The sequence below is a fragment of the Erpetoichthys calabaricus genome, chromosome 2 (assembly GCF_900747795.2).
Source record: "Erpetoichthys calabaricus chromosome 2, fErpCal1.3, whole genome shotgun sequence".
Classification (NCBI taxonomy): Eukaryota; Metazoa; Chordata; class Cladistia; order Polypteriformes; family Polypteridae; genus Erpetoichthys; species Erpetoichthys calabaricus.
The window spans coordinates 137,293,317-137,311,327 of record NC_041395.2 but is presented as its reverse complement, the minus strand read 5'-3'; the positions used below and the strand labels follow the sequence as shown (position 1 = coordinate 137,311,327).

Below are 18,011 nucleotides of genomic sequence, written 5' to 3'. Positions count from 1 at the left end.
TGCACTACTCCATCTGATGAATGCAATATCAGTTTATTATCTTAACACTTGGAAAGCTCGTTTATTTAATATTTCCCTATATGTGGTTCTTTACCAGTAAAATAATTTGTCTTTCAACATGAAGTTACAACTGAAATGTTACTCCCCAGGTAACATGCTAAATGATTTGATACAGTACTTGATACAGAAAAATATTCAGCAAATTAAAACACAACATTTTAAAATGTGTTTAAAACTAAAGAAAGGGTTAGGCACACAATTCAGAGTTGGCTTCTGTTCTAAGCATTTGGTATTCTTTTTAAAGGTTTTTAAGTGCCTGCAATTCATTAGAGAGAAATTTGAGGAAGACAGAATGATTGGGATATGAATGTCTTAAAGGAAAAAATAAGTGATGCTTTACTTCTGAACCTGGTCTTCAATGTGTCTTATAACTCAGTCCTGTGTAATCCTCTACCTTTCAAATTTCAGAACTTAGATTTTAATTAGAGTGATGAGATTCTCTGTAAACTAATACTGGACAGAGGTGGAAGTGGGATGTACAGCTGGGTTTCGCTTGATTTGTATGTACACTTCAGCATATTTTCCAATTCTCTGCCACAATGATTATAATGCCTATATTAGAATACACACTCAACCTTTCACCCATGTAGACTATGAGACATGTTTCCTTATGTTCATTAGATTTTCTCTCATTCCTTACCTGAAATTACTGAAATACTGTGAGCATGTTTTTCTTTCCTGAAAATGCCCAAGTATACTGTAATGCTTGAAGACCGTCATTTTCTTTACAAATATAACATACTACTTTTCTTTTCACCTCTGTTAAAAGTCTTCACTGTGCTATTTTTTTGTAAAGTAACACTTTTCATTGCGGTGCTCCGGTTTCCTCCCACAGTCCAAAGACATGCAGGTTAGGTGCATTATCGACCCTAAATTGTCCCGTGTGTGCTTGGTGTGTGTGTGTGTGTCTGCCCTGTGGTGGGCTGGCGCCCTGCCCGGGGTTTGTTCCTGCCTTGCGCCCTGTGTTGGCTGTGATTGGCTCCAGCAGACCCCTGTGACCCTGTGTTAGGATATAGCAGGTTGGACAATGACTGACTGACTTTTCATTGCTTAATAGAATAGCCCCAACTGCTGTGGGGTTCATACAAACTGGAAGGAGTGAAAATCCACATACTTAAGCATTGTGCTTATTTGTTAGCACTGGCAGTATGTAAGCGAATTGGGCGGAGGGGTGGATGAGTACAAACTGCACTTTTCGGCTTGAGAGAGGTAAGTACCTACTATGGACTCTGTGGGAACCAAGCCTCAGTGAATTCCTGCTTCCTGCTTCTTTTGCCATGTTGCCAAAGTGGTCAGCACTGCTGCCTCACAGCTCAAGTCACATTTTTGCCAACAATAATTGATTTAGCATAGTTGACAGATATTTCTCTAGCCTTCAGGGACACTTAAAAGACCACTGCGCCATTATAATACACTCAAAAACTAGTTCAGTTTCTCCTTCCCCATTGACTTAAATGCATTTTGCTAATTTTGGAGAAGTGCTTGAATTATTTTGGTGGTTTTGACAAAGTCGAGGTGAAGCAAATTCAGTAGAGTTTGCGGGTCACTAACAAGAGTGACTGTGCTACTTATTTAAGTCAAGAAACGTAGAAACCATCTGAGACTACTAGTTTGGTGTCCCTCTAAACAAAAAAAGCTCACAATGAGAACCAAGTGACCACAGATAAGTTTACAATGCAGCTAAAAGTAAATTCTGATTATTGGGTCATATCTACTTTTTATGTTGAACTGTAAGTAATCCAAACCCAATACACGTTTTATACAAACATCCTCTAATGTCTACCCTCAATGTGGCCCCGTTCACAAATTAACTAAGTACAAATTTGTTAGACAGATACAACCTAATAGTCCACCATGAACATCGACAGCTTTATGACTTGAGTATTTCTTAACATTGTTTTCATTGCAAGGGACTTAACATATGAATGAGGTAAACACCTTTTTCAGGGCACCGTGCTATTAGTGGCCCCACCAAAAGGCATTAATGCCAAGGAAAGTTACACATCAGCTGGTTATTATTGTTTATGTTTCTTGGATTTATTAATAAAAAAATAAACAACAGAGCATGTTTAAGCTCTGGTTTGAATGTACACCCCCTTCCTTGTGTACAAAATACATTGTTTTATCATTCCTGGACCTTGGGTTGCCAGATATGTGGTTTCCACACCAAATTGGGCTACTTCTGAAATTGTTTTTCAGTGAAAAATTTTGATTTGGTGGTCTGCGTGTTTTTGTGCTATTTTCAAAAGGTACAAACGGCAAAACTCCAAGGGACCCCCAAAAGAGGTTTTCAACTGCAAGGGGGACTCAACTGGGATACTGACAGCCCCCAAACTCTCCCTAGTCATCAACAGTGTCATTCACTGGGCTGGCCCACAGTGCAATTAGGCATTTTCAGCAGTCATTGGGCTTGAGATACATTTCTAGGACCTGGCAACCCTGGTTGCAAGGAAATCGCAAGAACTTGAAAAGCAACCACATAAACCAAACATTGAAACCTAAAGGCTAATAGCATGGACTTACAACAAAATTAAATGTAGCTATCCCCGTGACTCAGAGAAATGGAAGAAAAAAATAGGAAACGATGAAATTCATGGAGAAACGTCTGCAACATACCACCTTCTTCCATGCTCCTGAGTGTACCCCGCAAAGTGGTACCACAAGTGCTGCATGTGCAGCCCTAGCAGCCACCTCTCCTGCAGTGTCAGATGCAGAAGAATGTGAAAATGCTTACACTGACATTACCAGTACACCTCTCCTTAGCAACAGTGAAAAAACAGATGAAAATATTGGTGAGCCTCATCCCCTCCAAAACGGCATCACTGCCATTACGAACGATAACCTTGCTCTTCGCTGGCCAAAGCAGCTATCAAATAAAGACCACTGTTCTCCGGGGAGGAGAGGGCCAGTTCAGGTGAAAAATAAAGTTTATACTGTAAATACTAATCACTGTATACAAATGAAAAAGGATAGGCAAGTGAGAAAAATGACAGTGTGGGGCGCTTCTTTTGCAGTTTTTGAAATTGGAGAAATTTACTGTCAATTAAAGAATCAGGATCTCTGATATCGCTGGCTGGCTCAGAGAGGCTAAGCGCAAGCTTAGTCAGCTCTTCAGTCTCACATGCCCACACACTTATCTACTGTTTTAATGAAGTTTTATAATCCACAATTTCTTTTCTCTTTTTATTTTCACTAAAACTTAGAGTTTTGCAGTTACAGTCATGGCTGAAATTATCGGAACCCCTGGAATTTTCCCAGAAAATGCACCATTTCTCTCAGAAAAGTATTGTAATTACAAATGTTTTGGTATACACATGTTTATTTCCTTTATGTGCGTTGGAACAACACAAAAAAACAGAGAAAAAAAGCCAAATCTGACATGTCACACAGAACTCCAAAAATGGGCCGGACAAAATTATTGGCACCCTTTCAAAATTGTGGGTACTGTAAATCATTTTATTTCAAGCATATGATGCTCGTTTGAACTCACCTGTGGCAAGAAACAGGTGCTGGCAATATAGCAATCATAGCTGAAGCCAGTTAAAATGGAGAAAAGTTGACTCAACCGTTCTGTTGTGTGTCTGAGTGTGCCACACTAAGCATGGAGAACAGAAAGAAGAGCAGAGAATTGTCTGAGGACTTGAGAACAAAAATTGTGGAAAAATATCAACAATCTCAAGGCTACAAGTCCATCTCCAGAGATCTTCATGTTTCTTTGTCCACTGTGCGCAACATAATCAAGAAGTTCACAACACATGGCACTGTAGCTAATCTCCCCGGATGTGGACGGAAGAGAAAAATTGATAAAAGACTGCAACGAAGGATAGTCGGAATGGTGGATAAACAACCCCAATCAACTTCAAAATATATTCAAGCTGTTCTGCAGACTCAGGGTGCAATAGTGTCAGCTCGACATCTGAACGAAATGAAAAGCTATGGCAGGAGAGCCAGGAGGACCCCACTGCTGACACAGAAACATAAAAAAGCCAGACTGGAGTTTGCCAACATGTACTTGAGGAAGCCAAAATCCTTCTGGGCGAACGTCTTGTGGACAGATGAGACCAAGGTAGGGCTTTTTGGTAAAACTCATCATTCTACTGTTTACAGAAAATGGAAAGAGGCCTACGAAGAAAAGAACACAGTACCTACAGTCAAACATGGTGGAGATTCTAAGATGTTTTGGGGATGTTTTGCTGCCTCTGGCCCTGGATGCCTTGACTGTGTACAAGGCATCATGAAATCTGAAGACTACCAAAAGATATTGGGGCGCAATGTATGGCACAGTGTCAGAAAGTTGGGTCTGCGTCAGAGGTCATGGGTGTTCCAGTAGTTCCTCTAAAAGCACTCAGAAATGGTTGAAGACAAATTGCTGGAGAGTTCTGAAGTGACCAGCAAGGAGTCTGGATCTAAATCCGTTTGAACACTTATGGAGAGATCTCAAAGTTGCTGTTGGGAGAAGGCGCCCTTCAAACCTGAGAGACCTTGAGCAGTTTGCAAAAGAAGAGTGGTCAGAAATTCCAGTTGAGAGGTGTAACAAGCTTGTTGATGGTTATAGGAAGCGCTTGATTTCAGTTATTTTTTCCAAAGGGCGTGCGACCAAATATTAAGTAGAGGGTGCCAATAATTTTGTCCAGCCCGGTTTTTGAGTTTTGTGTGAAATTATGTCAGATTTGGCTTTTTTTCTCTGTTTTTTTGTGTTGTTCCAATGCACATAAAGGAAATAAACATGTGTATACCAAAACATTTGTAATTGCAACAATTTTCTGAGAGAAATGGTGCATTTTCAAGGAAAATTCCAGGGGTGCCGATAATTTCGGCCATGACTGTAACCTATTCTTCTATTGATTATAATAAATGTTCTTTTCCACTTTAACAGCTTTCTGTGTGTTTTGCCATCAGGCTGTTCTATTGATTATAAAAAGTGTTGCTTTAAACTTTTAATCTGACAGTATGGTTTATGTGCTAGCTTTTATGTGCACTTATGGCCTTCATATTACGTAGACCACTCCTTTGCAAGGGGTATGCAAATTTGTCAGCTAATGATGCCCAAGGAGGTAAAATAAAAAATGAAAACTCATAGCTGTTCCTTACAGTACAATTATCACCACTGCAACTGTACTGTATGTAGAAACCCATGGACACAAGACAAGATCCAGGACTTGTGGAGGTTTTAATACAAAACAGTGGTTTGACAATTTCAGAATGATGAGATGTTTTATTACTTATGTCAGTGTTTGGCCACAATATTCTCTTAGTAAAATATCAGTGTCATTCCAAAACATGTAGAAATTTGGCTGTATTAGAGGGTGACAGATGCCCCAAGTGTTTATTAAGTCTGACATCTCACTTTTTATCCTTAGGAGCATTGGAGTTGATGTTTGATTTTCAAAGCAGTGGTATGACAAAAGTCACATATACGTTCATGTAAAATTAGTTGGGACAGTGTAAATTTCTAGACTGAAGCATTCAAATTCAAGTCATATTAAAATCTCATATGTCTGTACTAGATTTAGTTCCATGTAAGTAAGTAGTCCATATCCTATCTGTAAATATATCATTCCATATATTTTGCCTGTTCACATTTCTCTAAAGCATTGGACCTATGAGTGAACAATCAGAATTGAGCAGCAGTGTGAAAACAGGGTTTAATAGTCAATACTTCCAGTTAGGAGAAGGGTCTGGGTGAAAGCCAAGAAAATTGTGAGTTTAGAGAGTAAGAGGGTGGGAAGAGGAGAGGCACAGAAAGAAAGACAGAAATGTGAAATGACACATAACTGTGGTGGCACCTGAAAGGTGGAAAAAGAGGGAACCACCCAACCAGACAAAAAGAAATTCATGTCTATGTCTGGAGGTACATAGGGGCAGCAGTGATTCTTGCATTGATGCAACTTTTATTACAATGATTGCTCCCTTAATTTGCCTTTCCTTTTATGTGTACTTTTCAAAATAAACACATTATAAACATTTCTGAGATCATATTTGGCATTATCTTCATTGTGGAGAAAATGGCAGGAAAATTCTCTCTTTGTTACTGAATATAAAGAGGTATTGCAAATTATATAACAAGCACTGTAATCGTATTCTAATAGACTATACAATAAGGATAACCATTGTAAATGTTCCATGGTACAGTATGTCTTCTAACAGGTAAATGAACCCAATAGTAATTTAGCATCTTGATATTCATTCTAAAATCCAATAGCACAGATCTAACATTCAATTAGAGTACCCATAATAGCATGGCAATCTGGTACCATATAACATTATACACAATGGAATGGTACATTTTTATAGGGGCTAGTGCCCAAATTTCAATTACCCAGAATCCCAAGATGCTCTTCTGAACTATTCCGTTTCTTCCGTGCTTTAAATGATTCATCAGTATACTCTGTGAAAACAGCCTTTTTGTATTTTCCTCCAATTCTATGGGGTCCGTTTTCAAAAAATATTTGTGCTTCACTGGAGATAAAAAGTAACATGGTAAAAATATATATTTGTATAAGAGAGTAACATATGTTTTATTTTCCTTAAACAAGTGAAAAACTACAAATTTGGTGCTACTAAAGGTAGTTTAACTAAATGAATATGTACTGTATATACACTCATATGAGGCTAAACAAGTATGGACACTCACTCACTTTACTTGACAAATGAATCCTGCTACAATTCCAGTTCGTTTCAATCTCTGCTGCTCAAAGTCGATGGAGCAGAACCTCAGCATATGATAAGTGAGTTGAAACTGCACCACAATATAGTGTATTAATGTCAGCACATAAGTGAGTTATTGGAAGTCTGTAAATGAATGCTTCTCTAGAAGTGTATTCGGATTTTTTGTATTTTTAATGACACTTTTGATCTGAATACCTAAATCTTTTAAATCTTCTTTGTCCTTTTGAAGAGGACCTTGCAACACTGTTCTCTCCATTTTCAACCCCAAATGAAATGTTTTTCTTTTTTAACTCAAGCTTTCAACAACACACAAAATGTGTGGCTGATCATAACTGAAAAGGACCATTGGCCGATTAAGAAGCTGTCAGCATGATTTACAATCTTTCACTTCAATAACACTTCCTGACCCGTTTTATAATCTTCTGTGAACTAGTTGATGTAGAAGCCTGATGGTCTGACTCTTCCTGAGCTACAATTTCATCATGCAGCAAAAATAGGTAATGATCATGACTATCAAGATGCTGTATTGCTGAGCTATGCCTGAAAACTAATGGCTGAATAAGAAAATTGAGGCAGACAGAAAATTGTTGTTATCTGCACTAAGTGAGCCATAATCAACAACATGAAACACACAGTATGGTGCCAGTAGACAGAATATAACAACCCTGAAACTGATGTTTTGTTCAATGTTTAGAAGTATCTGCCTAATTTGAAAACTTTTATTATTTCACAACCTGAATATTTTGGTGTTCTGTGTGCCTTATAATATCACATAAATATGTGTGAATGGGTTTTTTAAAAAAAATGTCCTTTTATTCTGGATTTTTTTTTTATTTATTTCGCCTTATACAATTTCTTGTGTTAGGAATTTGGTAGTTTTCGCATACCCCTTTGGGTCAGACATTGTACAGCACCCCTGAAGCAATTACAGGTTAAGGGCCTTGCTCAAGGGCCCAGCAGAGTAGGATCTCTTTTTTGGCAGCGACGGGGATTTGAATCAGCAACCTTCGGGATACCAGTGCAGATCCTTAGCCTCAGAGCCACCACTCCGCCCCGAAGTACTACATGCTCCATTAATAAATTAATATATCAGCAATAAAGTATAGTTTGACTCTATGCCATAAAAAGTGCAACAGCCATTCAAATCCATGCCATGATACTGTGAAGCAGAACCCAAACCATTACATCACAAATAATAAATCTTAAGCCATAAACTCATCCTAATCCTGTCACAATGAATGTCAATCACATGTGTAAGACGAATAAGAAATTTGCACACATCACTTTAGGCTTATTGCAGAATAATTACTTTTTTGTTGTTACCTCAGCCTCAACTTTGTTATTAGCTCTGCCACCCACTAACTATACTGGAGTTTTGCTCACAGATCAGATTATCTTATTTGTGTTTTCTGTTTAATAACATAATGTATATTGTGGCACCAAAGAGGGGCAACATGTTGCATATTGGTTGACTAGCAAGTAAGAATTCTACCTTTTTCTGTACTTGTGAGAATACTACAACTACTACTATATCTGTAGCTTTGTATTAAATATGTGTATCTGTATTAAAATTGATTACACAAGCATGTGGTAAAAAAAGCAAAATATGTTCAGTTTAAAATATAAAAGTAAATCATATTATGGCACAATGAAAACTTTAAAATTTCAAAGAAATGTTACAAACAAAGATACTTTTTAAAAACTTGATCTGTTTTACTGCATTTCATTTACCATCCTTGGTATTAAATTGACATTGACTTATGAATAATATTTTAGGTTATTGCTTTCTTAAAGTCTTAAGTCTTAAATACGTTTAAGTCTTTAAATGGAAAATGCTTAATCTTTTGTAATGCATTTGCCTCACACTTTGCTTCTTAAGACACAGTTTGAAACAACGATCAGTATGTTTGACATTATTTCATTTATATAACTCAATGTGAGTATCTGGAGCACCCATGAGCATAACAGGCTAGCAATCTATGCAGATAACATGGAACTGGTTATGTATTGGTTTAAAACAAAAGTTCAAAGATCCACCTTGTGGCATCAGAATACAACATCTGTCTGGACAATATAGAGAGAATGTTTACCCAGCACTGAAAAGGAATCTGCGTGTCTGGCCAGTGCCAAACATAAGACATGAACAGGCTTTCTTCACTTTTACACCTATATCTTGTTGAAAAAAAATGTTCTCCTTAGTCTCTCTGAAATACAGGAAGCGAGATCAGCATCTTTCTTTGATTTCCTCTTAAAATGCCAAATTTTACAAACAGATTTCTCTGACTTTCTCACCAATTTTGTCACTCTTGTGCATCTTACTTTTAGGGTGAACTCCTTTCTATTGGCATCTTATTGTCTTTGTGAACCGCGCACTTCACACTAAAGAACTACCTTACTGTGCGGAGATGTAAAATGCCAGGTGTATTCTCATACTTTTGTCAGAAATGTGTACTTAGGACAAATTTTCACAACTCTGTTGAGGTAAGAGGTTCCACCTTGGGACTAGAGAGGGCACTAATCACTTCTTTCCTTTTGAATGCAGCCCTGAGGGACAAATCCCAGAGGATCTGTGACTGTGCCCTGGGCTCAGGAAGCCCTGACCCTTCTGGGCCAGCCTCTATAAATTTCGGCTGAGAAAGTCACTCAATCTGAGGGTCCCGCTGGAGGGAAAAGGTCTGATCCAAGTTAAAGAGAGGATGAGAATGAGAAATACAGGTAATTGTAGACTGTCTTTTTTAGTCATTTATATTTTTCTTTTATCGTTAAATGGGGAATGCGGAGCTGGAACACATGTCCTTCATATAGTCATTGCTCACACTGTATACATGATGTGTGTTATGGAGCCGTATGTTACAGTCTTTCCAGATTTAAATTATCTTATGTTGGTGGTTACTAGGCCATGAACGAATATTAGTTATAGCAGGGCTTAGAGATAAATGTGCTGAAATAGTGGAATGACCCAAGTGGCACTTTAAATTATGATTCTAACATTTTAAATGTTCGACTGTTGTTGTTTTACCTATCGACAGTCAATGGATCTCCAGTGAAGAGGTTTTTCCCAGTTGGCCCATAATCCCATAGGACCTCTTCAGCAGCAATGAAATACCTCCTTTCTACCCCATTGATTTTGGCTTGTTGCCATGGAGGGAAACACTGGTTTACTTGAAAATATGCCTGCATCCCAGCTGAAAAAAAAATTGTAAACACTTTCAATTTTTACACAAAATGCTTTATCATACAAGCTTTCATAATAGTAAACACTTAGAAACACTTGGATTGAATTTCTTTTAGTTACTGAATAATCTGCTAGTTTTAAATAATGCACAGAGCACAATGTAATAACCCTTAGTTTTACTTATGTGTGCATTTTAGCGGTGGTCTGCATTTTTGTAAGTATAATTAAATAGGCGTACCAAAATTCTAAATTCCAAATACATAGGATAGTAAAACAATTTTAATAACAAAAATTGGATCACAATACGCTATACATCAGGGGTATCCAACTCTGGTCCTGGAGGGCCACAGTGGCTGCAGGTTTTCACTCTATCCCTGTTCTTAATTAGTGACTAGTTTTTGCCGCTAATTAACTCTTTTTCCTTAATTTTAACCAATTCTAGACTCAGGCCCCTTAATTATTTATTTTTTTCCTTAATTAGCGCCCAGACAATAATGAGAAACAAAATGAGCTAAACACATGAAAATAAACAAAATAAACAAAGGTGAAGATCTCAGTAATGTTGGTCTACTCAGGTCCACAAAATATTTTGATGGTGTTCTTAGAATAAAGAAAATTAATAGTTTTAGAAATGCCTACTGTGACAAAACGAATGCACCAACAAGCCATTACATTAAATAACTGGTTTAATTAACAACAAGAATCACCTAATTAAGAAACTGGTTGGCGTGAAATTAATTTGGAGTTTGAGGGCCCCGGTTTAGCTGGTCATCTGTTGGCTCACTTCATATCATTCTGTCTGGGTGTCATTTAATTAAAATAAAGCAACTTAGAAGAATGAATTAAAAAAAAAGTCAATTAAAATAAAGGGAAAAGTTAATTAGCAGCAAAAATGGCTCACTAATAAAGAAAAGAATTAGAATGAAAACCTGCAGCCATAGTAGTGCTCCAGGACCAGAGATGGAGGCACCTGTGATATACTATACATAGTAATCTTCAAATGTTTACTATAATAAATGAAACAGCATATGTAAATAGAACATTCGCTGTCATTAATCCTCTAATGGGAAAGGTGAGAAGAAGTGTTTATGAAATAAATGAAGAAAGCAAACATTCCAGACTGGCTGGCTACATTTTAAATAAAGAGAATGAATAGAATGAATGGCTGGTGTCAACCTCCAAGGCAGACAAAGTAAATTGGCCCACATACAGACTCACTATAGATTACCTGATTTCGGAGGACTCCAATTAGGTATCCAGAAATCATGCTTAAAGTCTCACATTTCCACACAGGCATCTATTTGCTTTCAGCATAAACCTGTGTCATAAGGCCTTTTGGTGATAAGAGACTTAAGGCAGGAATGGAAGAGGCAATAACTGTTCTGCTGCCTCTTTTACTTGACAAGAGATTAAACATGTCAGTAGGCTGACACTTAAAAATATATTGATATGGGGTTTGAAACAGAAAAACAGCCTGCTGGACTGCCTGTTCCAAAAGGAGAGTTCGGAGTAGGGGTAATTACGACTGCATCTGCTTCAGCCATTCTAGAAAACCATGTTTTGGTGGGCAGGTTGCAAGTAATAAGGGAGTTGAATCCTCAGGGACATGCACACCATAAGACAATCATATAATCAGATAATAATATTCTGAAGAAACCATTATTTACCTTTACATTACAAGATCTACGCCAGAGAAGTTCTTAGCTGCTTTGCTTGGACCTTCATTAAATTCATTGAAGTACTTGACTAATTACCTAATAAGAAACTGGGGTACAACTGGCACTGAAAAGACACCTTACTGGTGTGAGCACACCTAGTAGATTAGTTTAAACATGAGCTGGGATCACATATGCTATGCAAGAAAAGAATAAAATGAAGCTGGCTTTAGCATTGAGACCTAGTATACAGTGCATCCGGAAAGTATTCACAGCGCATCACTTTTTCCACATTTTGTTATGTTACAGCCTTATTCCAAAATGGATTAAATTAATTTTTTTCCTCAGAATTCTACACGCAACACCCCATAATGACAACGTAAAAAAAGTTTACTTGAGATTTTTGTAAATTTATTAAAAATAAAAAAATTGAGAAAGCACATGTACATAAGTATTTACAGCCTTTGCCATGAAGCTCAAAATTGAGCTCAGGTGCATCCTATTTCCCCTGATCATCCTTGAGATGTTTCTGCAGCTTAATTGGAGTCCACCTGTGGTAAATTCAGTTGATTGGACATGATTTGGAAAAGCACACACCTGTCTATATAAGGTCCCACAGTTGACAGTTCATGTCAGAGCACAAGCCAAGCATGAAGTCAAAGGAATTGTCTGTAGACCTCCGAGACAGGATTGTTTCGAGGCACAAATCTGGGGAAGGTTACAGAAAAATTTCTGCTGCTTTGAAGGTCCCAATGAGCACAGTGGCCTCCATCATCCGTAAGTGGAAGAAGTTCAAAACCACCAGGACTCTTCCTAGAGCTGGCCGGCCATCTAAACTGAGCGATCGGGGGAGAAGGGCCTTAGTCAGGGAGGTGACCAAGAACCCGATGATCACTCTGTCAGAGCTCCAGAGGTCCTCTGTGGAGAGAGGAGAACCTTCCAGAAGGACAACCATCTCTGCAGCAATCCACCAATCAGACCTGTATGGTAGAGTGGCCAGATGGAAGCCACTCCTTAGTAAAAGGAACATGGCAGCCCACCTGGAGTTTGCCAAAAGGCACCTGAAGAAAATTCTCTGGTCTGATGAGACAAAGATTGAACTCTTTGGTGTGAATGCCAGACGTCACGTTTGGCGGAAACCAGGCATCGCTCATCACCAGGCCAATACCATCCCTACAGTGAAGCATGGTGGTGGCAGCATCATGCTGTGGGGATGTTTTTCAGCGGCAGGGACTGGGAGACTAGTCAGGATAAAGGGAAAGATGACTGCAGCAATGTACAGAGACATCCTGGATGAAAACCTGCTCCAGAGTGCTCTTGACCTCAGACTGTGGCAACGGTTCATCTTTCAGCAGGACAACGACCCTAAGCACACAGCCAAGATATCAAAGGAGTGGCTTCAGGACAACTCTGTGAATGTCCTTGAATGGCCCAGCCAGAGCCCAGACTTGAATCCGATTGAACATCTCTGGAGAGATCTTAAAATGGCTGTGCACCGATGCTTCCCATCCAACCTGATGGAGCTTGAGAGGTGCTGCAAAGAGGAATGGGCGAAACTGGCCAAGGATAGATAGGTGTGCCAAGCTTGTGGCATCATATTCAAAAAGACTTGAGGCTGTAATTGCTGCCAAAGGTGCATCGACAAAGTATTGAGCAAAGGCTATGAATACTTATGTACATGTGATTTCTCAGTTTTTTTATTTTTAATAACTTTGCAAAAACCTCAAGTAAACGTTTTCACGTTGTCATTATGGGGTATTGTGTGTAGAATTCTGAGGAAAAAAATGAATTTAATCCATTTTGGAATAAGGCTGTAACATAAAAAAATGTGGAAAAAGTGATGCGCTGTGAATACTTTCTGGATGCACTGTAAGTAAGACCACACACCCAGATTAGCACCTTACCAATCACTAGAAGCAGGATACAAACCAGTCACATAATATATACATATTATTCTAAGCAAATTTGAGATAGAGGAAACCTGAAGGAATTTTCCTGTTTGCATGTCTCAAGGTCAGAATCTTTGGGTGTCTCAAAGTCCAAGCTTGTATTGGCCTTCTCTGTTCACTACATCACCCCATCTCTTTCAAAAATTTAACATGATTCAGTCTCATGTATATCTGGAACATGTAATTATCACTGGAGTCATGTCAGACAAATATAGTTTGGTGGAAAACTAAGGGAGAGGGGACTCTTTGATTGTAACTAAATATTGTGGGTAGTGTGAATTGTTAAAAAGATGCATTATTATACAAGAAAAATATTATGAAATAATAAAAATTGTCTATATCTATCTGGATAAAATTTATTTTGATTTTACAGTAGTCTATTTTCTAGTGGAGCTTGTAATGTTGCTTTGAAATGCATTATTGATTGCTTTGTAATAGAAGTTGTGAACAATTCTACAAAATACTCCGTCCATTTCTTACCTTCAACATGATCATTGACTTGACAGCTAAGTAGCCATTTCCCTGGGTTCCGAGGGACCATTTTTGCACTAACAAATGTGGCTGGAAACAGACTGATGGTATCCACATGATGGTTTCTGTCTGTAAGGATTTGTCCGTGGAAGAAGGCAGAGTGAACATCAACTTCATTACCCATGCCAAAGAGGTGCCAACGGATTTTGCTTCCAGAGCACATGGCCAATCCAGGCAAATTTCCATAGACATAACCATTTATTGCTGTTCCAAAAGACATGATTAACCAATAATTATCAAATAAAGATGACAGCACTCAATGAATAAGATTCTGTGCTAAATATTTTTAGTTATTGTATAAAATTGAATTACCTATTTGTAACTAATGTAAAATACCAAAACTATTCTCATTACCTCAAAGTTCTAGATTTGTAACAGTAAATCATTACTGAAGAACGGTTTTAATTAACTTCTTTTTGACAGATTACGTAAACATTTACAACTATATATGGTCTACTCATCTAGTCCATTTTGCAAACCTGGACTCATGGGGAAAAATATAGAAGACAACTGGAAATTAAAGCAGTTCATCGCAAGGATCTCACAGCAGGATCTTTCTCAGTTAGTATTTTTATCCTTTATTTGTTTCATTCAATTTCAGATTCTATGTTGTTTCCTGTTCTTGTACATGAATATGAATTTATGATTTTTTCCTTTCAGAACTGTCTTAAGTGATCAGGTACAAATGACTTAAGTTGTATAATATACTGATTGATTTTAAAGAAGGTGACGCAGTGGTATCGTGCTTAATGCATGCAACATTACCTTCAAGAGTTTTGGGCTCAGTTCCTGTCTCTGCAGAGTTGAGGTGTTTTCTTGGCACCTACATCTGTTTTGTTTAAGTACTCCAGTTTCCTCCCACACCCCATACTCTCTAAACTTGCTTAGTGTGATATGTGTGCCCTGTAATGGACGAACATCCCTACAAGGGTTGATGTTTGCATTGAAATCAAATGTTATGCTAGTAAGATGTATAGTCATTAGATGGATGGATGATTTTAAAAGTGAAAGTAATTTAGATCTGTGCACACTGCAAAACATGTGTAATAGAAACGCAACCCCATGCTGAAGTCTGCACTTTATATGAGTTGGTATAATTTACTCACAATGCATCTTGTTGCTCTCTTGAAAATCCTCATTGTCTTTGTCCACTTTGTCAGGAGAAGAACAGTACTTTTTAATGTTATCATCTAAATACCAGCTTAAATTTTCATCAACTACAGAAAACATCAAGGCGAACATGTAGTCTGCCTCTTTTTCCCCAAATATGTCCAGATACCCTGAAATGAAACAAATACTTATCGAGCTGTCAAAGTAAAGTACCAGAATAACTAGACTCATGAGGCTTAGCCTCTTTCATATAGTGATGGAACAGATGCAGAATCAGTGACAAGTCACATTAAATTAGAGGTAGCAGTCTTTAATTTGAAAGTCATATTTCCACACTCAATTTTTTTGTGGACGTGAATGAACTTGCAGCATTGGATGTCAAGAGAAAAATCCACCAATGTTAATATACTTATTTTAATTATGTTCCCACTGAAACAGGCTGACATGTTTTCAACCATAATTATAAAATGTCATTACCTTTCTTGCAGGTAATCAGAGGTCCAATAAGCCCTGATGATATATCTTTTGGAGCATCAATGTGTGAGTGATATATCCAGGTCATACAGTTGTCGTCGTCTGTGGTAGGTGCATGACTTTCAGATACCTCCCAAGTATATGTGAAGTTCTGTCCAGGGTAAATGTGATCATCTTGCTTTTGTTCATTTGTGGTATTATCAGGATAAAATGCACCTAAATATTGGTAAATAAAAAGGTATGTAAATAAATAAATGAATTAACAACAACAACAACATTTATTTATATAGCACATTTTCATACAAATGATGTAGCTCAAAGTGCTTTACATGATGAAGAAAGACAAAAAAGACAAAATAAATAAGAAAACAGAATTAGGAAACTCTAATTGACAAAAAGTACTTCGAAGACCTCCTCAATCCCAATAACATGCCTTCCAATGAGGAAGCAGAGCCTGGGGACTCGGAGGTGGGCTTCCCCATCTCTAGGACTGAGGTCACCGAGGTGGTCAAAAAACTCCTTGGTGGCAGGGCCCCGGGGGTGGATGAGATACGCCCAGAGTTCCTAAAGGCTCTGGATGTTGTAGGGCTGTCTTGGTTGACACGTCTCTACAACATCGCATGGACATCAGGGACAGTGCCTCTGGATTGGCAGACCAGGGTGGTGGTCCCCCTCTTTAAGAAGGGGGACCGGAGGTTGTGTTCCAACTACAGAGGGATCACACTCCTCAGCCTCCCTGGAAAAGTCTATTCAGGGGTTCTGGAGAGGAGGGTCCATCGGATAGTAGAACCTCGGATTCAGGAGGAACAATGTGGTTTTCGTCCTGGTTGCGGAACAGTGGACCAGCTCTACACCCTTAGCAGGGTCCTGGAGGGTGCATGGGAGTTCGCCCAACCAGTCTACATGTGTTTTGTGGACTTGGAAAAGGTGTTCGACCGTGTCCCTCGGGGAATCCTGTGGGGGGTGCTCCGGGAGTATGGAGTACCGGACCCCCTGATAAGGGCGGTTCGGTCCCTGTACAACCGGTGTCAGAGCTTGGTCCGCATTGCCGGCAGTAAGTCGAACCCGTTTCCAGTGAGAGTTGGACTCCGCCAGGGCTGCCCATTGTCACCGATTCTGTTCATAACTTTTATGGACAGAATTTCTAGGTGCAGCCAAGGTGTTGAGGGGGTCCGGTTTGGTGGACTCAGGATTGGGTCACTGCTTTTTGCAGATGATGTTGTCCTGTTTGCTTCATCAGGCCATGATCTTCAGCTCTCTCTGGATCGGTTCGCAGCTGTGTGAAGCGGCTGGGATGGGAATCAGCACCTCCAAATCCGAGACCATGGTCCTCAGCCGGAAAAGGGTGGAGTGCCCTCTCAGGGTTGGGAGCGAGATCCTGCCTCAAGTGGAGGAGTTCAAGTATCTCGGGGTCTTGTTCACGAGTGAGGGAAGAATGGAGCGTGAGATCGACAGGCGGATCGGTGCGGCGTCCGCAGTGATGCGGGCTCTGCATCGATCTGTCGTGGTGAAAAAGGAGCTGAGCCATAAGGCAAAGCTCTCAATTTACCGGTCGATCTATGTTCCTACCCTCACCTATGGTCATGAGCTATGGGTAGTGACCGAAAGAACGAGATTGCGAATACAAGCGGCTGAAATGAGTTTCCTCCGCAGGGTGTCTGGGCTTTCCCTTAAAGATAGGGTGAGAAGCTCAGTCATCCAGGAGGGACTCAGAGTAGAGCCGCTGCTCCTCCGCATTGAGAGGAGTCAGATGAGGTGGCTCGGGCATCTGATCAGGATGCCTCCTGGACGCCTCCCTGGTGAGGTGTTCCAGGCACGTCCAACCGGGAGGAGGCCCCGGGGAAGACCCAGAACACGCTGGAGGGACTATGTCTCCCGGCTGGCCTGGGAATGCCTCAGGATTCTCCCGGAAGAGCTAGAAGAAGTGGCCGGGGAGAGGGAAGTCTGGGCATCTTTGCTCAAGCTGCTGCCCCCGCGACCCGACCTCGGATAAGCGGAAGAGGATGGATGGATGGATAATTGACAAAAAAGTAAGGTCCGATGGCCAGGGAGGACAGAAAAAACAAATTAATGTAATATGTGATATAAAAGAGCAGAAATTGCTTGTGGATACCATGTTTACATTTGAGAACCTATTTAATGTTCTGTTTTGAAATACAGCATATTTTAAAGTAGTAGATGATCAATTCACCAATACAAAGTTTAAAGAAGTATAAGTCAGTTGACAAGTATGCTGCAGCCATTTTTACTACTCACTTTTAAATCACAACTCACTTAGCATACCTTGGCATGCTAAAATTTCCAAAAAGAAAAAGACAACAAAATACTGGATTGTAGTATTATAAAAAAGTGAATATACAGCAAAACTCCTGTGTCAACAGAGACCAC

The 18,011-nt window shown here is 39.3% G+C and overlaps 1 protein-coding gene across 1 annotated transcript in view; it reads right to left on the bottom strand.

Moving 5' to 3' along the window:
- The window catches only part of cp (ceruloplasmin), a 70,798-nt gene that overhangs the window by 42,757 nt on the left and 10,030 nt on the right, over nt 1–18,011 (bottom strand). The window contains exons 3-7 of the mRNA XM_028794559.2: nt 15,627–15,839; nt 15,146–15,319; nt 13,989–14,243; nt 9,749–9,914; nt 6,380–6,519 (exon numbers count right to left, since the gene is read on the bottom strand). Of these exons, the coding sequence (XP_028650392.1) occupies nt 6,380–6,519; nt 9,749–9,914; nt 13,989–14,243; nt 15,146–15,319; nt 15,627–15,839 (948 nt within the window). The remainder of the gene's footprint in view (nt 1–6,379; nt 6,520–9,748; nt 9,915–13,988; nt 14,244–15,145; nt 15,320–15,626; nt 15,840–18,011) is intronic.